The following is a 26,067-nucleotide window of genomic DNA, read 5'->3' on the forward strand; positions in this document are numbered from 1 at the left end:
CCCTATTTTTCCTTCCATCCCTTGCCCCTTTCTCCATTTCTTTTTGGCTCCCTCTAGCCTCTATCTTCTTTACACTTCAGCCCAACTGCAACAAGCCATACATCAAGTCAGTAACAGTTAGTTTACCCGAAGGAGCAGCTTGGTTCAGGAAAAGTCAATTTTGTGTGCATATATTTGTGGAAAGACACAAACAACCCGTCCAAACTGTAAGATATACAATGTCAGAATTCTGCATTAAAATGTCTAAAAGCAACTTTGTGATTTATTTTGTTGAGTTTTGTACTCACATGGTTTCTATTGTTTCCAACAATGTTCAAACTCGGAGAAATCCACAATTTACTTACAGTAAAGTTTCATTTGGTTGCTGTCACTACGTCAGCTAAGAAGACTGAATTTAAGGTGGAATAACCTGAAAACATTACTTCTTTTGTCAACATTTGAGTCACATCAGATAGATTTTCACTAGCATATACATCAACACTGAGCTGATTTTGACGTCAGGAACATTTGTGTTTATTTTCATTACTCACACAGTGTTTCTCTGGATTCAGAGCAGAGACCGACGTGACTTCAGGTGTTTATTCCTCCAGAGGGTCTGGCTCACATTCAGACTTGTAGGCAACAGGCAGCCAAGTTCTGCAAACAACAGCTGTGTTCAGATTTGTATGTGTCATACTAACCATATTGACATTTCTGCAATACGTGTCATGTCACGTTCGATTTTACATATACATGGCTGACTTTCATGTCGAGAGGCAGAGGGGATGGCGGTGGCCTTAAAGCTGGACAAAACAGATGCCAAGCCAGAGACCACCCAAGATGTTGGGACGATATCCAGCTGTGTTTGTGCCAACAAACCCGGGTATTTTAAGCCAAAACATGGTCTTTTCCTTAACATAACCAAGTGGTTTTGGACCATAAGCTAAACTAAACATAAAGTAATGTAAAGTTGCAACATAAAGAAACATATCCGTGGTTTGCAGAAACATACACAGCCAACATTGATTCTGATGGATGGGTCAACAGGTTCAGGGCAATGATATGCAGTGATTCTCTCATATGCTGTCCTCTTGTCAAGCAAATTGATTATTTCTGAATATTTTTAGACCCTTCAAAGGAAGAAAGACAAGATAAAACACAAGATAAAACCTTAGTGTTAGAGGTCACCTAGAGGGTGCTTGTAGCATCACTCAAGTTAACTCCAGGGACAGCGGGGCTTTTAGTTAACAAAGCACTGTAGTCTCGCTCACAAAGCTTTTCTTGTTAGGTATACACACATAGGCACACACTCACACGGAGACACACACTCACATGGCTTCTTCAGGAACACAATAGGGGAGTAAATGGTTTTTCTGAAAGTGATTCCTACCTCCTTATTATTTATTCATGGGTCTGCTGGTCATTGCAACCTTGAGACCGGCATGTGTGCGTGTCTGTGTGCGCGTGATGAATTCTATAAGAGAGGAAAAAGGTGGAGAGAGCCATAGAAGAGAAAAGTGGAGAGGCAGAGAGAAGAAAAGAAGCGGGGAGGGAGGGAGGGATGGATGGAGGGAAAGGATGAGGGCTGTGGTCTGGAATATGGGTTTGGATTTCCGTCCTTGAGGGGTGAGTGGAAGGCGATCGATAGTGAGGCTGAAAGCAAGGCTGATCGGGTGGCAGCACGAGGCTGCACAGGCACTCAGTGGGAACACGACCTAGACACAAACAAGGTCAGTGCCTGACCCCTAACTGGGTGGAGGGATGGAAAGGAAAAGGAGAAGAGAGTAGAAGAAGATGGGTAGAAAAAGGTTAAAGAGGAGGCGGAGGGTCAGTGGACAGGTGGGAAGCAGAGGTTGAAGATGCAACTGAACTATTTTTCATCTCCCTGGCAAAATGAAGTCGGAGCAGTGGGGCGGATAAAAATAGACATGATGAAGGAGGTGAGACAGGGATATGTGGTGATGGAGTAAAACGAGAAAAACGCGCAGCATCAGACATGGAAATCATTTACAGATTCCAGACAGAGGAGGAAAAAGACGGAAGCGAGACAGGCAACCTTTCGACTCTCTTTGATGATACAACTCTCTTTTAAACCTCAAGAAAAAAAATTGCTTCCACCCACCTGGAATAAAAAACCTCACCATGTTTCACCTGCAACCAGATGCTTGAGTATATGGAATGAGAGTATAAATGTAAACAGGAACATAAGATGCAGAACAATTGAACATAGATTGCGGGTGATGAGTACTCCACTGTGAAAAGAGCAAGCTGACCACTAGTGAAAGAAACAGGCAGGGTCGAGAAATGAGGATGAGCTGGCAAATTGCGTTCATTATGTTCGCTGAATTCCTTCAATAGAAGAGGAGATAGAACATCTGCTACAGCACATATCTTTAGGCAATGCTGCATCTTGTGTACTTAGTGTGCTGCACACAAACGCCCTGTGTGGTGTTCATTCAGTGTTCTGGAAGGTCGTTCTGGTGCTGGTACTTTTATATAAGCATAAAAAAGCGAGGGATGAAGGTGTCGCCACTTTTTTAGTTGTGGCTTAAAGTCGGCAGAATAGCTGCCTCTGATTTATTGAAAGTGTTTGGAAAAGTGCAGTAGGCTAATCAACCTTTTTCACTGCAATCACTTATCAACACTTGCTGAAGGCAACTTAACACGCCCGCGTATCTTTGACTTCGCACTTTAGTTCAAATTGAAACCGCAGCCGGACTAAGCTACTTCAGATGTGTCTCGAGCTTGAGCGTGCGAGCGAGTCTTTGCATCTGCGTCCTCGACTGCTCGAGACAGTGAAAGGGATCAAAGATTAAATGAAATTAGATCGCAAAGCAAAAAGAAGACAAACAAACGGAAAAGAACCCTTAGTATTGTTGGTGATTAGTCTGGGGGTTACGACTGGACTTGACTTCACCATGTCTGTACGTTTGAGTGTCTCTGGAGTGTCTGCTGCTGTGGTAACGCACTGTACTTGGCAGACAGGCCCTTCTCTGAGGCTAAAAATAATAAAAGATGATGTCTAAATGTCTGTGCTGGAAAAAGTATTTATATTGAAGAGTGGCTAGACAAAGAAAGATATAGATAGATAGATAGATAGATAGATAGATAGATAGTCATTGTCATTCCTCAGCATTCTCCATCACGCTACTCAGCAATGACATCATCTGCTCTACACACACACACACACACACACACACACACACAAAGCAAGAGCTCAAATTTTGCTGTCTCTTGCTTGTGCTAATGATCCACTGCTCATTACAACTAACACACCCAACATGGGCGGAGCGTGTAAGATAGCGGCTGACACTGCTGCTGACGGCTGTCGACAAACAGGCCGTTCAGAGAGAGAGGTTCTTGCGTCTGCTGGTTCTGTCGGCCCCAGTTTGTTCCGCTATGACTCAAACCTTCTGATGGTCAAGGTTTTTTTCACATTGCAGAAGGCAGGTACTTCAAGCGTACAAGCGCTCAACATCATCACCAAAGTCATTATCAATGACTTCATCCACACAGTCATTAAATAGTCCATATAAGATCCTGACTTTATGGTATATGCTGATGATTCCTCGGCTTCCTGTAACTTCATCACTGCCTTGGTCTCATGTTACAGAGGCAGAAAGAGCGATAAGGCATCCATATTGAATGACAAGGTTAGAGGGAGGGGTGGCGTGTTCAATATCAACGAGTCAGTTTTATTGAAGTCTGAGCCTGTGTGATGTCTGCATCGGGGGGTGGAGGGTGTTTTACTCTGAAACAGACTTTATAGAAAAAACAGACTGAAGGCAACTGTTGCTCGGTTTGGTTCAGATGCAGGCGGCTACATAAAATGATGTGTGTGAGAGCTTATTGATGTGAAATCAATTACGTTCATATTGACAATAATGGAGTTACGCTACTGGCTTAAGATAGTCCTGCCAATTACCCAGGCTATTGATTACATATTTAAAACGGCGATCATTAATTAATGGAGATTAAATTAGAAAAATGCCTTTTAACTGTCACGAATAAACAACCATCTTCTTTCTCTTCACTCTGTTAAATTTCTTCTTTACCCTCCCTCATTTCCTGTCTCCTGCGCTCCTGTGCCTGTTACCCGGTCCTCATGTGTTCCCTGTGTTCCTGATTTGTTCCTTGGGGTTTTCTGGTTTGTCCTTAGTTTCTGTATTGCTTTGGTATTTTCCTGCGCCTGCCCTTTTTGCTGCCTGCCCTTTTGTTACTTGGATTTTGGACTTTGGTCATCAGGGTGTCTCGCTGTGTCTGGGTCCTTTCTCTGTGAATCGTGACATCGCCTGCTTCAGCCTCTCTTCTTGTGCCTCATGCCATCTCTTCTTTCACTTTCTCAGATTTCTTCAGCTCCTTCACTTCCTTCCCCTTCTCTTTCCCTGCTAATGTCTTCTCTCCTGCCACTTTCATTCGCCCACATTTTCCTCATACATTCCCAGATAGTAACTTCCAGACAAGAGGCGATGCTTAAAATTATATGTATTACTCTCTCTAGTCTCTTTCTCTTGTATTCCCTCCATCCCCCCATCTCTTACCCCAGTGACAGATAATTAAAATAGATATTTCCATGTACAAGTTTATTCAGTCTTATACTGTATGTCATCCACACCTTGTCAGTTTTAGTCATTCAATTTAGCCATTGTTTGAAAGGCAAAGCAGGAGTGATTACCTCTCAGTGTCTGTTCATCGGCACAAACTGTTATTACCAACCTGCACTACTGCTCTTCTTGTCACTGTCATTTCTCTCTTCCTCCCCCACACTTTCCCTCAGAGGTTTCATCCTGTGTGCTTACGCATGTGTTTGTGTATGTGTGAGTGGGTCTGCGTCCGTGCCAAGTAGTATTCCCCGATAACAGGATTACTATCTTAAGCCTATTCACGGTAAGTGAGCCAGTTGGATGGATAAAGCACTGTATCGTCGACTCCGCTGGCGCTACATCAAGAAAAGAGTTAGAAAAATTGTAGAAGGCAGGCCTAGCAAGCTCTTGGTGGGTTACTGAGAGAGAATATAAAGGACTCACACTCTGTAACACCCTGTGAAGCAGCAGCGGTAGAGGAAAGAAAGCCTTGCAAGCTCAACATTGCTTAGAGTGATGTCAGACAAGGTAACAAGGAATGATTTAACTTTTCATAGCAGTGTTTTACACGCTGGTTGATGGTAGATTACACTGAATATGAAGGCAGCTGATTATAATCCTCACTGAGGATCTGACTTGGCTCTGCCCCAATGAGGCATGGACACAGGCCCTCTGGGAGTGTCTTGTGGTATCTGGCACCAGGGCATCGCAGCAAATCCTTTGAGTACTTTGGGTTGCAATTTAGGGCCTCCATGGATCGGACTTGTTCTGGCACATCCTACAGATGTGTGATCGGATTGGGATCTGGGGAATTTGGAGGCGAGGTAGATCTTGAGCTCTTTGTCATGTTACTTGGGCTATTCCTGAGCAGGTTTTGTGTTGTAGCCAACACTTAAATGATTAAACAGGTTGATTGTCTTCAAAATAACACAAGTCAGAGTCTCTAGAAACTACATCTATCACTGTTTCCAGAACATGGCCGTTGCTGCATTATTAATTTTTACACTAACCCTAACCCTGTGGTAGGACTCATTGGCCTTTTGGGAAAGCTACTAACATCGAGGAATACCGTGGCGATGGGTGATAGGTGCCAGAGGGATGTTAGTTTCTTAATTGCTCAAGCAGAAATGTAAATATGAGAGTGCGAAGCAATTGACATGTGACCCGTCCAGTTTGTTAGCTGCATCATAATCAGTCAGGATCACATGAGGGCAGTTTGTCAGCATTATTTTTACTATTTGTGACAGCTGTGCTGAATACTGATAATATATTAACATAAAGAGAAAGATGTAAACAACTGTCTCAGCCTCCTTTTTTTTTTTTTAGGTTTAATGCTAATTCAATATTAAGGTCTCTCATGTATTGTTGTGTAGTGTTGACAGTTCCCAGTTTAGACAGCAGGGCAGAAGGGTCCGACAGCCATCGGACCATGGCTGCTGGATCCTGTTGTGATGTGTCACTCTGCAGAGATGGGAGAGGCTCAGAGACACATCGGGGGAAGGGAGGGAAAGTGTGTTTTGGTGCATATATGTGTGTGCGTGCATGTTTGTGTAGATGAGAGATGTCAAAGAAGAACAACATAAGACTTGTGAAGACAGAAGGGACAGAGAGGGAAACACAGAGAGAGACAGCCAGGAAGAGAGATGAGAGGAGAGAGGGAGACAGACAGCTGCAGGCCATTGACCTGTCAGTATGGTTGACACACATTAGCCTTCTTCTCCCTCATCACCTAAAGAAGCACACACTTTTCTCTCTCCTCTCCTCTCCTCTCCTCTCCTCTCCTCTCCTCTCCTCTCCTCTCCTCTCCTCTCCTCTCCTCTCCTCTCCTCTCCTCTCCTCTTCCACACTGCAGCTGTACCTCATTTCTTCCCGAGCATAGCTTCTCTATCTCGGATCCATATTCATCGTGCGTAATTAGCTTCCCTCTTCCCTTGCAATCCGACACAGATATTAAATATTTTGATTTTGAAGCTGGAATGTGTAGCCAGTTTATTTGGTACACACAGCCAAATCAAATGTTATCCAATATGAGAGCTCTTAAATCCTACGTTTATGAAGCTCGTAATGTTCACTTTTTTGTAGACAGTGTGCCAGAGAGGTGTTGATTCAAGTCTATCATTCTGGAGGCTGAGAAGCGAAAAAGTGTGTCCAATATTTTGTCCACTGTCTCAACAAAAGCTGAACGTTATGAGCTTCATAAAGTTAGGTTTTATTGCAGGGCAGTTGTATTGGATTGTGGTGGATTTAGCCAGGTGTATGTACCTGTTACAGTAAACCTTCACCTGGGTGTATTGTGAAAATATCCACTTGTATTATGGAGTGCGGCACATTTGCTGTTGTGGCTGGAGATGCCTTGAGCTGCTCCTAAGAACATGTTTACTCGCTTGTCAGGGCGCAACATGGTTGACAATGCAGATAAAGTCTGTTTATCTGATTCACATAAACAGCAGGCGGCCACAATAGCATTCACAACAACTCATCCAAAACATCTCTGCTGCATTGTGAATGCGGCTGTGGCAGAGGGAAACTGATTTCAGCCTCAACTAAGAGCGGTGTTTCAGGGAACTTTCAGGGTTTGAACATAGAAACTTCAAAGATGAAACGGCAACCGAATGACACCTAGCAGAATCTGGAAATGTGTTTCCAAATGGATGCAATACCAGACGATAGGTGGGGGACTAAACTCCAGACTCAAACATACTTTCCAGGAGCGTAAACAAGGCAGTGTGATACGATTCAAGGACGTGTTATTACTGTTTACTGTATGGCTCTTTCAATGCGGAAACTGCAATGCATCTGTTGGAAACAAATGTAAAGGGATTTATTGAGACAGCGTGTGACCACTAATGGAATATTTACTAGCCCACTGGGCTTTGGTCAGTATTTTAGTGGATTCTCCAATAACCACAGTTTGAATAGGGCCTAATAGCGCCATCCAATAAAAGCACAAACACAAAGTGGTTCCTAACTTCCTCCCCCAAACACTCTGACAAGGCTGTTTTCTTCTCCTCTCTGTACTGTTCTCCTGTTGAAACATCTGTGTCCTAGACAGCATACAGCTCCCCAGCTGAATACAAAAAACAGCGAACAAAAACCTGCTGCGCTTCATGTCGAGCCGGATCCCAGGGGATCCCAAACCTTCCCTTCGCTTTACACTTCTAACCAAATGTAAGAGCTATTACGAAAAACGGCTCCGACTCCACAAATGCATCTTCATCTCCCAGCATGAGAGTGTGTGTGTGTGTGTGGGGGGGGAGAAAAGTCTGGGGGAATGTGTGTGTGTTTTTCTAATGTGTGTCAACGGATGTGCATTTAGATCTGATGACAAGCGCCTGTTTGGCTTTCGTGCAAAGAAATACAAAAAGGAAGCGGAGAGAAAAGCACCCAGGCGTGGATAAGATGAGGGAGAGAAAAAGGGCCGAGAGAGATATACCAGACCAATCTGTCGGGACCTGAGTGGAAAAAATAGAGCAGCGTCGCAAGAGAGAAGAAAGAGGTGTAGCGGGAGAGCGAAGGAGGTCAGAGAAAGGGAGCACAGGTGATGGTTTTAAGCTGCCGGTGTCACAGGCAGATATAGGCTCCTCTGCTGTCTGGCTGTCATCTGCATCGCACACAATATCCCCTTTATTCGCAATATCACCTCTCTCTATTTCGCTTCATCTGCCTCCCCGGTGTAGCGACTCCGAGTGTGATGCACTTTTTCTCTCCCCATCACACAGCTGCCAGCGATCCTGTGTATATCATTCCCTCTCATTCTCACTCTCACTCGCTGAAAAGAAAAAAAACAAACTATATCTCACTTACACATGCATTATTTTATTCCTTCCTATTCCTCACCGGCTCACACTGTTTTTTCTTTCTTCGCTTTGTCTCACTGTTTCCCTGCATACTTGCATACTTTCCTCGTGCCTTTTACCCCAGGATCTCCTTATATAACAATACTCTGTATCAGCTCATATCCTAGTTTCACCCTCACTGACTTTCTGTAATCTTTTGAGTGCAAAACATCATCCTGATCTCGCGTTCAAAAAAAAGAGACATTGTCGGTAAACAATCAGATTTTAACTGAAATATATTATTGTTTTACTTCCCTTGTTCCAGAATCCCTATCGCATAATCTTAACATTACAATTCTTCTAAACTTGAACGTATAATCTTAACGTTCCTGATCCTTTGAGTGACTCTAAAATGCTCCCTTTCACTCATCCTTTAATCCTTGAATGGAGAGGATAAAAGCTGGAGAACACAGATGCACACTTCACGCTCACTCTCCCCTTTTCTGTCCCTCACAAAAAGGTCCAAACTCACGCATACACACACACATGCAAACTGGACTCACTAAACCATGGAGAGACAGGGTTCGGTTCATTGCTCACCTTGGCTGGCTGGATCAATGGCAGCCTGCCTCTTGCAAATCCCTCCCACAAACAGAGCTGAATAAACAGACAGGGAGCGTTTACACAGACCCTGGTAATCTGCTAATCCATATAACCTGCTTTCTAACCAACACACACACACACACACACACACACACACGAACACACACGCACATGGACGCAGGAGGGAATATGTACGCAGATACTGTGTACATATCCAGGAACACAAGCAGACAGCAGTGCATGAAAGCAGGACACACACACTTCTACACTCGAACATTTGCATGCGTGCATACACAAGCACGCGCACCATATCAGTGACTTTTGCCCATTATCCTCTCTGACCTCCTCAACAGGACATGGTTGATAGTCTTGTCGATGTTGATAACAGACCGAAGGGTTAATAGGGATTAATGGACTGTACACATTCAGTCGCACACCCACACACACACACACATACGAGAGCGAGAAAACATTTCAGTGTTGATGAGTTTACAGGCTTTCATGTGTCTGTGAAGTGTGTGTGTGTGTGTCTGCGTGTGAGTGTTTGTGCATTTGATTAGTCGAGTGAAAGTATCATGTAGCTGTCAGCCGCGCAGCGTTCCCACGGCTTGATGGGATAATTGAAGCGTGAAAAAGCCATATAGAGTTTGTCAAAACTCTTAGTGGACTGAGTTCAGCATCATGGAGCCCACGAGTACAGCGCTTAGTGGCATTAACTTCCACTCTATGGAGCAGACAGAGATTTTATCAGCGAGATAAAAAAGAGACATGACCGCATTTATGATTTTGATTAGTTATCCAGAAAATTTAATGACCTGCCCAGTGAAATGGAGATTCTTCCTGTCTGTCTCGCTCTTGCGCTCTCTCTTTATACTTTCTATCATTTCAGTTGCTTCATGTAGACACATTTCAACAGCCACTCTTAATAAGACCATAAAGGGTTTCTAAACATGATGTGCTGTATATAGAAAAGGTTTAAGATTCAGTGTGTGGCTGTCTCTTTGTTAAGCATTGATGTATTTTTCAGTTATATTTTGAGACAGCTCCATCTTGGCTGTCCGTCATATTAATTGAAAGTTTGTGTTACATTTTCACCAGTAATTCTCTTTCCTAACAAACTGACATGAAAGGCTGTCTGGAGGCACATACGCCAACACAAATCAAGGTTAGAGAGGTGGTTTCACCAACAAGTCCAATAAATTAAAGAACAAAATGCATCATTTTTCGTCAGAACGACACATGCCTAATGGTACGTGTCCACAGCGGTTTTCTTGGATGCGTGGGCTCCCAGCTTCCCAGTTTTTCTAGATGGCACTCCGATTACCATGTAAACACTTACTGGCTGCATCTGTTTGGATGAACACCACTCGTGGGCCACTGCTCTGGGAATTCAAACAAAAAATACGAAAATGGTTCACTGAAATGTGTTTCTGAAGACATTGTTAGGCAAGAAATAAGTCATGCTGTTGCTGAATCGGTCTTACAATGGTTATTTTTTAATAGTGTTTCAGGGAGGTCCAGAGGCATTGTTTTGCACCGGATACCACTGATTTGCATAAAGTAGCCAAGACCTCAACTTTATACAAATGCGGAACGGGCAAACGTGACGCCCCACCTCTTGAAATGAATCGCAGAGCTCCAGGAATGCATTGAATGGCTGTTGACATAGACAATAAATGGGAAGTGTAGAAACGATGAATCCTGTGGACACGTACCATCAGAGCATTACAATCACAGCTGCTTAAAAAACAAAAACATTTTATGGTGTGACAAGGAAACTTACTTGACTTAGGAGAAATCTGCCGTGGTTACAGTGATAGACATAGTAAAAAGAAACCAAAGATGGACTATTCATAAGAATATAAGAAACAAACAGATGAATCCTCTTCTAAGCACCCCAATCTTCTCCTTATGCAGACTTTGTAGCTCTATAAGGCCATCACACAAAATGTCCTCCCTTGCTCCCAGTTGACAGCGGTCCTAACTCCTGCAGGGCTTTGTTATTCTAACTAACTATCCTGTCTTTTTTGGGCATTTGCTAACATGTATGTTGCTGTCGTTTTGGGATCCCACTCCCATTTTGTTTTTTATGGTCTTTGTCTCTGTTGCAGTTGTAACTTTCTACTACTACTACCACTACACTTTGACTGATTCTGTCCTTCAGAACACCTCGCTTTCACCTGACAGCATCTCTGTCAATTCAACATTTCCTCCTCTCCCCCCGACTCTCCAGGTACGGTGGACAAAGACGGCAGGCAGTGCATCAGACAAGTTCCAGGAAACATCCATCTACAACGAGACGCTGCGCATCGAGGGCATCCAGAGGGTGCAGGGGGGTCGCTACTACTGCAAGGCCGACAACGGGGTGGGGGTGGCTGCCATCAAGTCCATCCGCGTAGATGTGCAGTGTAAGTGGGCAGGGAGAAAGAGGTCCACTTCTAGACCACAGCTGACTATCACTACAGCTATTCCCACCGTTAGAGAAGACTGAGATGGGGGAGAGATGGAAAGATTGGAGGGGGAAAGATGAAAGACAGATTGGATGGATGATGAGATTTCAGGTGGGAATGGCTTCCAGGAGTATCTGATGACTTGTGGTGGAAAGGATGAAAAGCATGGTTGGAGGATTAGGCGGGAAGAGGATAGAGGAAATAGCAGTGCAGTATTTGAAAAGGGTGTAGATAAGAGAGTGCAACACATAAAAATCACAATTTTAAATCTCCTTTGCTTTTCCTTTGGTGTACCATTGGTTGACTGTATGGATAATGCAGGTGTGTTTACTCCACCAATAAGAGTAAATAGAGAACAAAAAAAACTGCTTCATCAGATACTCCTTGGAAAAAAGTGAAGTCTGTGGGACATATCGAGACTTTTGTAACAGTTAGTCCAGGTGGTACGGGCTCCCTAACCCACTGTTTCTCAAGTAAGCATTCAGTCTATAAAAAGAAAAAAAATGGAAAAACACAACTTTAAAGTCGGATTATTGGCTGTTCAGAGTGAGACATCTTCAATAGTTGTTGGCTCTTTAGCTCTGTCACATCGTATGATTTGCCAGCGCCTGCCACATTTAGTATAAATGACTAATGAAAATGATGATGACCTCTCCAATTCAGACATTATTACAGATTGTCTGTGGACACGCAGACAATAGTGAGAAGCAGTGTTGTGTTGTAGGGGCCCCGTGCTGCTGCTTGATTCACTGCCCCACTGTCCCTGTGAGTCAGGGGCCAGGTCATGGCGACAGGTTGACGCACATTCAACTATAGACCCAACACATCAATACTTCTATACGGTTTCTTTTTACATTCCCAGCACCCTAAAATCTTTGTCCATCCGTTGCATCAGTTTATTGCACAGACAGTTCCTTCCTTCATTGATTCAATCATTTTAATGGTAGGTTTATAGACTAATAGAAAAAGGCTGATTTTCCAAGGGCCCTATTACACTCAACATCCACTACCTGCTTTCCATTTGCTGAATCCATCTCTTCTTCTGCTCTGCTTCGTGTGCAGTCCAACACCATCGTCTTCAGCCCCTCCTTTAGCACCAAATCTCTTGCACCAGACTGTGCAGTCGAAAGCATACACGCACATACAGACACACACATGTGTTCCCCCAGTGCTTGTCCCTCTAGGATTTGTCACTTACACACCACCCTGCCTGAGCCTCTTAATGGGGCTCTCCCTCCCTCTCTCCCTCCTTCTTCTTCCTCCCTCTCCGCTGTTAGTGTTAGTTCTCCCCAGGCGCCGGCTCGGCCCCTGCTGGGATGCTGGTAATTGCAGGGGGCCTGGGTAGTAAACAGGTTGTATTGTGTGTGTAGTTGTGACAGGTCTGTGAAGCTAACCAGCTCTGACGGCCAATGCTTGTTCAATTCCCCATCCCCCATGCCGCGTTACACCCAGCGGCGGTCAGCCACGCTTCCTACACAGGATGACTTTAGTGCTAGAGCGATGTAACAATTAGCCCGGGCTACCAGGGAGAAAGGGAGAGATGGAGAGAGATAGATGAAAGTGGAAAGAAAGATGGATGGGAGAGTGAGAAAAGACGGGTCTTAAGCAGGGAGGGAGAAGCAGAAACCACCGAGGCTGAGTGTCCCTGAAGATGCAGTTTGAGCAGTAGCACAACGGGAAATATAAGCTTGTATACTCTATTTATATTTTAACGAACAGACAGGTGACAAATTAAAAGACAAGACGACATGGTTTCTTAGTGAGGTGTCGAGCCATGAGCCACCAGAAAAAGCTTCCGTGCTCATGATGTGGATTCTAACAAGTGTCTGAAACTTGGATGTACCTCAGAAATCTCCAATAGGTGATCAGTCAGATTGAGGTGTGTTAAAGCTATAGAGTATGATTCACCTCGTTTTATTCTCATTAAACCTCGTGCCAGAGCTTGATGATGAATAAGCCTAAATCTAAACCAGTCTATATCAGATAGGCAAGTTAGTTTTTTAACTGTAAGATGGACCGCTTGGTACATATATGTTGAAAAATGACCAAATTAAGGGGTTAGGGATTTTTCTCTTGCCTGCATATACTACATGTATGTACAGTATGTTTAGTGTAATCCATGCGATTCATTTAAAGCTGAAAAAGACAATTCTAGGGAAATATAGTTAATTATTGAGTCTCATTTCCGAGGTTGTCAAATGCTGACTCTTTGGGCTGTCCACCGTCCTGGTGGCTCTGCCCAAAGCGCCGGTATTTGACGACCTGGGAGTGAGACAATAATTAACTATATTTCCCTAGAAAGATATTCTTCTTCAGCTTTTATAGACTGGTGTCATAATTTGCTTGATTGACAGGTAGAGCTGTAACGATTAGTTGAAAAAAATCAAACATTTGCTGGTTCCAGCATGTTAAATATAAGGATTGATATAATAGCAAATGACACAGAGCAGCAGTAGTTGGCGAGTTGAGAGTGAGACGCAACAATCAACTTTCTAACAAATTGGACTTTTAACAGCTGACAAGGTGGCAGCTAGTTGTAAACACAAACTCCAGACTCCAAACTGCCCTGTCAAAAACCAGTAGGAAACGTTGTGACCATGTCTTTCTACAAAGATAGTACAGGAGAAACAGAACAGTATGTGCAGAATTAAAGAAAAGATAATATCAATTTCCATCTTGCTTAATTCAACCTAAAGGGGACTCCACATTTTCATAGAATAACTAAGCAGCAAGTACAGAAAAAAAGCTGAAATAGAAAAGAACGGTGATGGATTGAGGCTGAATAGTGTTGGAGTAGTCATAATTTACACTCAAAGAAGGGGGGATAGAGGAAAGAAGAAGAGATAAAAGAAAGGGGAAGACAGATGGCGGAAGAAACAAAAAGGAAAATGAAGACAGCGAGAGGAGAAATTTAGGCAGGGGAAAGAGAGACGGAGAGAGATGCACATAATAAGGTAGATGCACTCATATGCTTTTCAATTTGGATGCATCCAACAGACCAGTTATTGGACTAGAGGGCAGAACATGTTGTTACCCGCACAAGGGACAAACACGAGCTTCAGCTCTCCCTCTCTCTCTTTCTCTTCCTCTCAATCACACAATTTCAATGTCTTTTCCCACGTCTCAGCTTTTTTATCTGAAATGACCAGGCGCTGCACTTTCTATTCACTCTTTATTTCTCCTCCTTCTTTCATGTTGTCCTCTCATCCTCCATGTTTTCCTTCCTCCTCTCCTTCCCCTCCGACCCACACACACCACTGCGTGATGAAGCAGTGTGGGTTTTTTTTGTGTGTGCGTGTGTGTGGGTGTATGAAGTGAGTCAGCTGGGGTCTCTCCCCTCTCAGCTGTGAGGCTGAACCGAACACAGCGGTCTCTGGCTTGAGGTCATCTGCCCTGCATGCGGCTTTAACTTTGCTTTCATATAGTCGCATGGCTGCAAGCAGGCATGCAAGAAAGCACACACACACGGACATACAAACACAAATGTACTCATAGTTCACACTTTTATATGTAATACACACGCACACACATATTTTGCATGTAGACACGTGCACACTCGAATTTCTCGAATATGTCCAAAAGCACACACGCGCACACCAAACACACACACTCAAAGTGCAGTGTGTGAGGGCGAGAGGAGGAGTATGAGGAAGGATGAAGAGTGGAGAGGCTGAATGATTGAAACTGAAGAGACAGCAGAGAAAATTAATGGAGGGTATCAGGATTGGAGCAAAGAGGCATATTCAATATTCTGCTTGAATACAAGGCATATACAGCAGCTGAGTATCTCACTCAGTCGTTCCTTTCCTCCCTTTTTTTAATTTTGTTCTCTTAACTAGAGCTGGGCAATATATCGATATATATCATTATCATGATATGATATATTTTAGATGTCGTTACATTATGATATGGCAAGTGTCTTTTCCTGCTTTTAAAGGCTGCATTACAGTAAAGTGATGTAATATTGGGAACTTACCTTACTGACTCTTTTTCTTGTTCTAATACTTTACCCACTTAGTCATTATATCTACTTACTGATGATTATTTATAGTGAATGTCATTGTGTTAGTATTTTAGTACCAAGTACCAGTCTTCATCTCTACAATACAATACATCTCTACAATGTTGCAATATCGATACAGAGACCATTAGGCCAAAAGTATTGTGATATTTGATGGGGAAAGTCCGATTATCAGCCTGGCCGATTATCTGGGTTGATGTCCAGCATTTTTTCAAATATCAGTATCGGTGGCAAATTTATTCAAAAATGTAATACTTCCGCTCTAATCCAGCGGTCTGCGGTTTAAAATTTTTCAGCCCTGAGATTTTCAAAATGTAGAGGTATGTATCGCGATATAGCCTAACAACATTGTGATATTATTTGAAGACCATATCGCCCAGCCCTACTCTCTACCTCCCCTTTTGTTTTTTTGATCTAAAACTCACACACACAGACCATCTGTACAATTTCCTTATTTTACTTCTATACCCTGAATCAAGCCTGTGGATCGGTTATTAATTAAGCATGTCTTTACTTTTTAACCAAAGGGATTTTTGAATAAATCAGTTTGTACAGAATATTTGATGCCAGCCAGCTTGTTTTCCATATGAAAACAAGCTTCGGTCGTCAAATTATAAAGTCTATGGAATGTACCTAATGAGCAAATACAAGTGAAACTATGCCTCCCTGCTTTCAGTCTTCCCTTTTCCAATTCCACAGTCAACATACGCAGCAGGCGTCCTATTAATCCACACCCTCTTAGACTGGCTGCACTGATGCATTTCACTCAGCAACACCTCATCCACCTTGCAAACGACCTTCTTTCCCTGTTAGACCTCCATCACATGGGGGTCACCTGTATCAACCAACTGACCAATGACCTGGCACTCTAACCACTGAGGCAGTGGGGCAGTGAGCTGGCGGGGTTTAACTTTGAGTAGCCTCTACTGGTGGGATGGACTTGGTTCAGAAACCCGACCAATTATACTTTAGTTTATATCAGAAACAAAAAGAAAAAAGAAAAAAAAAACAATGGTTGTCTCAGCTTTATTCAGATCAAGTCCTCTCTTCAGGATGTGACCAGGTAAGTGGAAAAGTGTTAATTATTTGAGTGTTGATGGCAATGTTGTGGCAGTGGAGGGTAAAGATGATGATATTCACGATGCTGGTGCCTTTGCGGGATGGTTTTTTGCTCTTGTTTTAGTCATTGTTTGTTTTGCTCTGTGAAACTGTTTGACTCAAGACTCCAAAAAACAGAGACAACAGACTTACCCTGAAGCAGGGGTTTTCAAAGTCTGACACTGTGGGGCCCCCTCAGACAAAATCGAGACAACTGCTGTTTGTTCAGTGTTCCAAAAATATATCACAACAATGTCAGTGGGACATTCTGAGCCTCAGTAATATCACAAAAATATTGATAGTGCAAAAAGTTCATATTAATGGATTCTGTGACTCCTTTTATCCTCTGTCTTATTTCCATCTGGGGCATAATCATGCATAATCAAGTTTTTGCGAACTACAGGGGATGTAAACAGGAAGTTTAAGGTTACCATGAGGTCAGTGAGATGGCTGTGGGCTACAGCTAGAGCAATTTTTTTGAAAAACAATTTGTTTATATTTTGGAAAATTAGCATCACGAAAAGTTTGCCGGATTGGCTGTTAGCAGTTCCTGTTTGCAGTGTGCCCATACTGAAGAAAAATATAATTAGCTCACTTAAGTTCTGGAGTTACAGCACCTTTTTTCTATGGTTTCTACATGCATTTATATTATGCTATACTGAGTTAGCGTAGGTCACACTGAATCTAAACATATCATGTCTGTGTTCACATTTGACTAGTAATGACACCAAGCAGCTGTACTATTTCTCATGCAAATTGTGGCAATTGGGCACTAAGAGTGCTCCAACTGCCTCCAAGTGCTGTTCGTCACAAAAACCGCTGCATCTCCAACTGCAGAGCGTGTTGTCAAGCAAGAAAAATCAGTGGATCGAGCTACAGTAATACCCTTTCCACAATATACAAAAAATCCAGTAACACTTCAGCAGTCACAAGTATTTATCAGCTTCAACTCCAATCGGCAGTGATGGAAACGTGACACCTGCGTGACACGCTAATTATCGCCCCTTTGCTAGCAAAATGCTTTGACGGGTGCTGAAGTTTGACGTTTGTATACTTTTCCATCCAAACACATTGTTAAGTCGGCATTGACTTCGAAAGAGCGACTGAAGTAAAAGACATTAAAAAAGTAACCACATTGTAAATCGCCTCCATACTGCATTGGGGAGGGAGTTAATTGCCTGCTTTTTGCAGGTTTGCCTGCACACATATAAATGCTAATGTTGGTGTAAAAATGGATAAGGAACATGTATGTCTTGTTCTTAAAGCATATATATATAATGTTTAAGAACATTACATATGCTTTAAATATACCACAAGTATTTAATTTAACAAGAGGGTTAAGGTGTTTTAGAAGCAAACCAAGTTGATCAAAAAGAAACTTCCGGCTCAGCTGATTTCCCAGGCAGACTGAGTTTTTCAAAGAAACTGGCTCTAACCTCTTGTAGTATTGACAGTAATGACCATATAAGTCAAAGGAGCATAATACCATGAATCGCCAAATGTACACAGGCTCCTTCACAGCTTCGGCAGTTATCACCCTAACTGTCACTGGCTATGGGAGTCAATGGAAGAATGTGTAATCTCTAGAAATAGTCCCACAGCAGTAATACAAGTGCTCTAGAATTGGTGTTTTTGACAGCAGCACACAAACACACACACACACACACACTTTCACACCTATAAACAGCAGGCTAGGTGGCATTTAGTGTGTCCGTGTTGGCCAAAGTCTTCTGTCACAATAGGGACTCTGTGCCTCAGGTTGATTCCAGTCCTGGCTGGAGCGGGAGGAACGGCACTGCCGCTGCTGTCGGACAATAAGCACACACACCCATGTAAACGCACATTTGGTACGAGCTGCGCACGCACACACACACTTTGACACTGAAGGCAAGTAAACTGTTGTATAGGCAGGAAGAGGTGGCTACAGGTAGTTTGAAAGAAGCTTTGACCTTTCAGTGGGTTCGAGGCTGAAGCTGCAGGGTGAATCATTGGGCCGGTCTGAGTCACACACTCACACAAACTTTCGTCCCTTTGCTCATCATCTCATTTCTCCTTCCCGAACTTTCTCTGTTTATCTTCCTCACTGTTACTTGTTATTACTCTCTGCTGCTCTTTCAATATATATTTCTGTTTGTGCATGCTTCTTTGTGATTTGGTTGGGTTGTGTTTTCTCCGTCGTCTCTGTTGGATTGTCTCTTCTACTTTTGTTGGTTTCGTCTCCTGTCCAATTTTCTGGCTTATTCCGGCTGTGTGTATGAAGGAATGGTCATTGCTCCCATGCTGCTCGTGTTATTGAGGAGGCGTATTTTAATATAGTTTATATGGTTGTTTATTTTTTCTTCAAACTTCACAGTTGACCTTCACACCACGATTTGATTTTGTTTGCAGCACATAGTTACAACAAGTACATTAGAAATATAACAAATTATGTAAAATTCCTGGTGATCTGGAAGTTATACTTGGCCCAGGGAAATGCAGTATGTTCTGTTGATTTTCCCAGGCAAAACTCAACTCAGTATTCTACTTTCCACATTGCTCTTTCTCAGCAGATCAAATAGTCTCTTTTACCTAATGCATTTGAAAGAGCCCTCACAAGTCTGCCAGAGTTAGACAGCATGCTTTGTTAATGACCATGAATTCCTTGTGTTGCCCAATTTGCAAGAAAAAAATTATTCACTGGCGGTGCATTTTGTAAAAGGGCTGTTTTCCTCACGGTCGACATTGTGCTTTGTCACAGCACTAAAAGCACAGGTGTAACTAATCACAGTAATGAAGGCTTTGGTCCATTTAAGTGTGTCAAGGAGCCAGTATGTTCAATAACAGGGTGCCGTGACCGGAACAGCTACAATTGAATGCAGCCATTATCAGTTCCACATATTTGACAAATAAAAATGTCTGTAGCGGGAAAAGTCCATTATGATGCAGAATGAACCTGCAAGGCTGGAGGTTTAATGTGTGAGATTTAAATGTGTGTGATGAAGAATAAGATGCACAATAGGGACATACTGTGCAGCCTATAGTGACATACATCGTCATTCAAAAGCAAAACCATGCAGTAACGGCATTTCTCTGTATGCAGTCCCTCTGACGTCTACTTTTGTAGACCTGTTAAAGTATTAAAGGAGACCTATTATGCTTTTTTTTTATTCAATCATTCATTATGTAATGTAGGTTCTTGTGCATGTAAAGGGTCTTGAAAGTTAAAAAGCACAAAGACCGCGACAACGGGAGCTCCCCTCTCCCACAGAAAACACTGCTCCTGAAACGCCTCGTCAGTTGGCAGCCTTTCCCTCTGTGACTTCTTGACAGCACGGTATATCATCATGTAACACATTTGCGTAATTTATGCCTATAATCACGGTAGAAGTGAAGCTAACTGCAAGCTGAAAACATGACAGAGCCTACTAGAGACACGGCGAGCGTTGCTGGCTCAGGCGCCCATGAGATGACCAATCAGAGCAGACTGGGTATTCAGAAGGGGGGCCTTAAAGAGACAGGAGCTAAAACAGAGCACTCCGGACTGAGGGAGAAAAAGAGAAAACTGATTTTCTCATACTGTTTTTTGAGCATTAAAGCATGTAAACCTCAACTCAACTCAAGCCTCTAACCTCAAAGATTTGCAAACATTTTTCCCTTTAAAATCATTTTTTTTGCTGGATTGCTGGAAAATGGTAACAGCGTCTTGGTATCAACTGTCACAACAAAGCAAGTTCCTATGCATACTGTAACAATTTACCAACAGATGCACAATACAGATACAATACATGGTAAATTAGCACTCACAAATGCTATGACATAGACACACTTAAGAAGCCATACATAATACATAAGACATTTTCATTTAGCAGTGAATTTGGGAAGCTTATAATCAAGTCAAAGTGTCACTGCCACTTATTTTTCACCTTTCATTAATGCACACTGATGCCTGCAAAGGTGCCAGACTGAGAACATACTGCTCATATCTACTGTTCCTCTCTACATGGGTTTTTACATTATGTTATGTTGCATGCATAAGGGAATAAATACAGGCAGTCAACCTCATGTACAAGACTTACAAAACCTAATAGAGTTTAATGCTTCAGCTTGCATGCAGAGCATTCATCTGTCCACACTGCCAAGTTTCATCTTCCTCCTCGTCTCTTGTAGTCTGATGTACTTGTTGGCTGCGACAGAAGGAGATGCTTTAGTCAACCATGATAATTTCATAACATCGTATAATAAATAAAGATGGCACATTGGCTCAGTGGTTTGCACTGTCACCTCACAGCAAGAAGGCTGGATATCAACCCAGCTGGAGCACTCATGTTCTACTCATAGTTGTGTGGATTTGCTCCCGCTTACAGTCCACAGACATGCAGGTCAGCTGAATTGGACACTCTTGTCTGTCTCTGGGCTTCAATTTTGTGCTTTGTGATTTTAAGTTTATTTTTCTGAAATACACATAATTTATGTAATACAGCAATTTGAAGGAGATGCCACTAATGAAACAGGCGCAACAGAGAAAAGAGTTGAAGGGCAGAGATGAAAAGGAGTTTGAATATATGAGATTAACGAGTGGGTACATTTCTTTTGGCATGGATAAATAATTATCTGTCCTTAAACTCTAAAAAGAAGTAGTCTCAGGGTGATCTCCTCAAACTGAAAGACATTTGAGACAAATTGATCTTGAATATGTGTTGTCCTGCACAAACCATGTCCTTTCTACAAAAACCCTTTTCAAAGAAGCCCATTTGGGTTTTAGAATGGTACGTAGAAGTTGCATTGTGTCTTGACAAGTGCTTTTATTTCAATTTAAAATATTCTGTGGAGTTCCGGGGAGATTGAGAGCTGTTCATTTACAAATGTTGTAAACATCTTCATGTGCTATTCATGCTTAACTGTTGTCTGTTGTTTCTTAAAACTTTCCAGGGGCAAAAGAGTAGTCTGGGTTTTTCCCATTATTTGTATCTTATTGAAATGTTTCTCTAGCTCTCTTATTTTATTTGTTAAGATCTGTCTAGACTAGACTGTTGCAGGGGAAAGAGCAGTGTGGTGTGAACTGGCCTGTCTCAGCTCTACTCAAGACCGTCTGATGGCGTTGCCAGCCAGGGGCAGACTCAAGATATTTGAGGGGCAGCGGCGCAAAAATATAAAGTGCACCAGCTGTATGGGTGGGGCACCAACGTGCAGAAAGGGCATTGGAAGGGCACCCTAGTGTGCACTTTATCATGGTTTTATTTATGATTGGGGCATTCAAGAGGGCACTTTCTCAGCGTTTTTTCAAAAATGGGGGCACCAGGGGGGATCGCCAGGCTCATTTATATTTCAAGGCGTAACAAATTATATCCAGCTGCAGCATGCAGTCAGAACGGAGGTAAAGTGAGTCGTTGTAGTGATGATACGCCAGCACGATGTCTAGATGTAGTGGTGTGAAATGGAAGGTTTTCCAAATGTTGCATTGCAAGAAATTGCATGTTTAAATTTGTCTCGTTTTTTTAATCTTTGGTCCGAACAGGGCTGAAGAGCTCCAAGCCTTTAAGGACGCTTTCACTAGAACAGGTAGTACTGTAGACACTGAGCTCTGATTTAGTCTATTGTCTTTCCCAATAAATACAGTGAAAGACAAGACATTTTGGTGGGAGTAGGGTGAGGTGGATTTGTTGTGGGATTATTTTTTTGTTTTTTATTTTCTGCTCAATATTAGATTTGACATGTATTTCAGTCTATAAATGCTGAATGCAACCTGTGTCCATGAGTTGAGCCTTAACATGTAGACGCTTAAAAAAGACTTTCTAAAAAAAAAAATAATAATTTCTAAGTGAAGTGCACAACTGAATGAAAAATGATAAACGAGGTAAAGAAAATACCATGGACATGACCTTGATGCCTTCAGTGGTAGGTACAACCCTGGGAGCTAAATGGGTCCTGCATATTCTGACGTACACAAATCCTAACCTTAGACCTAACATTACTGCTTTTTTTTTTTTTTTTTTTTTTTAAAATGCCATTACCGAGTGTCCACCTGAATACCTAGCCTGCACATCCACATTGCGATTTGCACATTGTGAGCTGTCAGTGACTATCTAGGGCAGTCTGTACCAAAGGCTACCTGCTTTAAAGTAAAAAATGTTCCACTTAAGTGATGTATGGTGCAGCTGAACAGTAGCTCATTGAGTTTAATATGGTGCTAACACAGTCAGGGTGAGGGGTCTAGGTCCCACTGGGCCCATCTCCCAGAAATGTAAGCACTCATACTGTACAAAAGCAGCACGGCACTTTGGATTAAACCATCTTTCGAAACTGCATATAGTGCATTGATGGTATGTTGAGTATGTCGTTGAAGCTCATAATAATTCTGCTTTCATTTAAAGAATGTGCAGCATGTACTCATCACGTCCTCAGCCGAGGTGTAGAAAGTGCATAAATAGGCTGTGATTATAATGAGAATTATAAATGTTGATTTCAAGTAGGAAAAAAAGGCTATAATTTAAATAAATTCTCCTTGACTAGCGCAGCAGTGGTTGGGTTAGCGTTAGGTGCAGTGTGTAAGAACTGGCAACCTGCCGAAGGAATATCCAAATAAGGGGGAGCATTTCACCTGAGAACTGCTGCTCACTATACTCTTTGCTATAGCTATCTTTGGCTGTTAGTTGGTCAGTTAGCCATGCAGCTAGTGGCCCTATTAAGTGACCAAGTCTGTCTGGACTGAGAGTTCAAAGCACAAGGGAGTGTTTCTGGGTTTTTTATTTAGTCATTTATTATATTAAAAACTCCAGAGCTTGTGAAACGTAGCAATTTTGCCACGCGCATACATCTCCCAGCTGAAACTGTGTGGGGCTTTACTATTAGACTATCACCTCTTGAGGTACAAAGTGGTGATAAGACACAGGACGGGCCAGTGCTAAAGTTAGCATGCTTAGAATTCACATTTTTACGTTTTCTTTCCACAAACTTGCAACAACCAAAACTGTTGATGGCTGACGAAAAACAGATATCACGTGATGCCACTGGTGTTATACTATTGGCTCACAAAGGTTGTTAGAAGCTGGAACCAACTGTCAGAACTCTAACACAGATATAAACAAAACAATCATTTTGGACCTGATGCATTTCTTTAATTAATAATTCACAATCATATTCATGTTTTCAAGGAAAACAGATATTTTATTCTGCACCTTTCTACAAGTTCTGTTGACGTGTTATTTATAAAAAAAATATTTGTCTCCATAAAATGTTATCAATGACCTTAACAAAGCAAATACTGTTGATGGTAAATGCTTAACAGACTGCCTCTGTAGCAACTGTCTCCTGCTGCAGCAGTCTACTTGAAATGTTAATAGCTGCCAAATGCTAAGTTATTCAAGTTAAGGTATAAGCTCAGAGTAATCTAGCACAAGGACAAAAAAAAAAAAAGAAGCTTCCCCTGCACTCCAGTTGCTTGAAACACACAAAGCTGTGACTTCACTGAAAACTGGAAGGACGGCACAGTCAACAGTTTCACTTGAACTCTGAGGTTTACAGCTCAGCATAGATTTGAAGCCTCATGTTGCTGTGTTGATCCATCAGAACAGACTGTATTGCTATGCTACATTGAGTGTTGATTATATGCAAACAGCCTCAGGCTTCTCTCAACAGGACATTGTTGTGTTTTGGCCAGGAGGTTGTGAATATATAACACCGGAAATACACCGCCCTGGCCAAATTATGCCATTTTTTTTAAGTCTGTTTTTTTATGCCACATGTCATATCTGGAGATACTGATACAGATCCATACTAAAATATTATTTAGTTGGTTAAGTCTAAGTTTACAAAAGCATATGTGTCAAATTCAAACAAAATCGCATACCCACCGTTGCTTTAATGTCTCCTTATTCTATATTGCGCACATCTACTTAGTAATACCATCTAAAAAGAAACTCACGTTATGGCTGGACATGAACTTGATATGACCCCAGATAGCAACTGATTAAAAAAAAGTTGATGTAGCATCATCCAAGGTAGTGCTGTGCAGCTGATATCCAATATTAAAGAGCAGAATATGCACACTAATAGACAGGCCTATCATTCATGTTCTTTGCTCTCTCTTTGCATTTAAAAGATTCTCATTACCACTATCTCACCTCCAGTCAAATATGCAAATGAAATAATTTGACTCGTAATATGAAGTAAAAATATACCTCCACCATAAGGCGCCAGCCGCTTCCCTCTGAGTTCTCATTTGATCTTTGTGAGGAGGAGAATGTGATTATTATCACCTCCGCTGCTATCATACTATCATCATATCGTTGTCAGATCCACTTCAGAACTAATATGAAGGAAAACTAAGGTGGATTTCATTACCAATCACATATATCCAAACCGTCTCTTTCAGATGAATGGCCTTGACTTAATAAGAAGATACAGAATGTGTGTATGTTTGTGTGTCTGTCTGTATTTCAAAAGGGAAAATGAATTTGTACAGTAATTGAGTGTGTCGAAGTGCATGTGCTTGACAGTGTGTGTGCTAAGCAGCGACAGGAGGACTATTGTCACAGGAAAATAATACATCTCTCTTTCTATAAAATCTAATTTTCTCCCACAGTGCATCCTATTTTTATGACTGAACAGGCAAAAGATGTTCCAGAGATATGGGGCAGCAGGGAGGTATGAAAAGGTGAGGGTGCTATTGTCCCGTTCCTCATGAATACATATCTTTGATTAAGTTCATCATTCTGATATTTAAAGTCCTCCGTAAAAAGGGGAATGAGAGAGATTTTGTCCCCCCGCAACATTCAGCTTCATAGGCTCTTTCATATCTACGTTATGAGAAAGCTAATTATGTAGTTCACTGTTTATTTGAGCATGTTTTCGCCTCTTATGTCAGCGTGATCCAGCGTAGCTTATACCTGAGAAGAAATCATGAAAAACACTACCGTGGATAAAAAGAAAATCCTGTGTTCACGTTGCTTCGGTTTATTGTTTACTTCACAGTTTTGAAAGCTGAAATTGACTCTGTCGAAATCAAAGGGAAAAACACACCACTTGCATTAGCCCGTACTTTATGGTGTTATTCCCTTCCACTCTTATGTATTATTCTATACAAGTGGAATGAAGTTTCAACCTGGTCTCAGCAAATCATGTGTACCGTTTCGCCCAGCTCTGCTGTAGTGACAGCCGGCAACTTTTTATCATTTTTTTCCCCTATGATTAGGTCTAGGCAACAGAAGGACTTTGGTTAAGGTTAATGAAAGATTGTGGGTTCATTTAAATGTTAATACAGGAAACATGTTGTGCCTCTTGCATCAAGTTACTGCAGACTTTAAACCAAGACCACGATGAAACCTTAATAAAGTGCTACCAGTGCCTTTATACATCAAAAACTTTAATAATGCTGTAGATGCTACAGGTGGATATTATTCTGCAAGACTGCATATTTTGTCAGAAAACAAATACAGATAGTACAATTGGCATCTTGCTGGATATTTACCGAAATCATTTCCCTGATTATGTTTATATAATCTCACAAAATTCTGTCAAATTTGCTCTAGAAGGGCTACAAGTATCGTGTGCAGGAGAGATCCACGAGCAGATCCATTTGT

At 42.0% G+C, this 26,067-nt stretch overlaps 1 protein-coding gene across 1 annotated transcript in view; it reads left to right on the forward strand.

Annotated features, from left to right (window-relative positions):
* mdga1 (MAM domain containing glycosylphosphatidylinositol anchor 1) overlaps positions 1-26,067 on the forward strand; it is a 179,956-nt gene that overhangs the window by 58,079 nt on the left and 95,810 nt on the right. Inside the window, exon 3 of the mRNA XM_073464950.1 lies at positions 11,175-11,349. Coding sequence (XP_073321051.1) covers positions 11,175-11,349 — 175 coding nt within the window. The remainder of the gene's footprint in view (positions 1-11,174; positions 11,350-26,067) is intronic.

Source organism: Pagrus major, chromosome 4 (genome assembly GCF_040436345.1).
Source record: "Pagrus major chromosome 4, Pma_NU_1.0".
In the NCBI taxonomy this organism is placed as follows: Eukaryota; Metazoa; Chordata; class Actinopteri; order Spariformes; family Sparidae; genus Pagrus; species Pagrus major.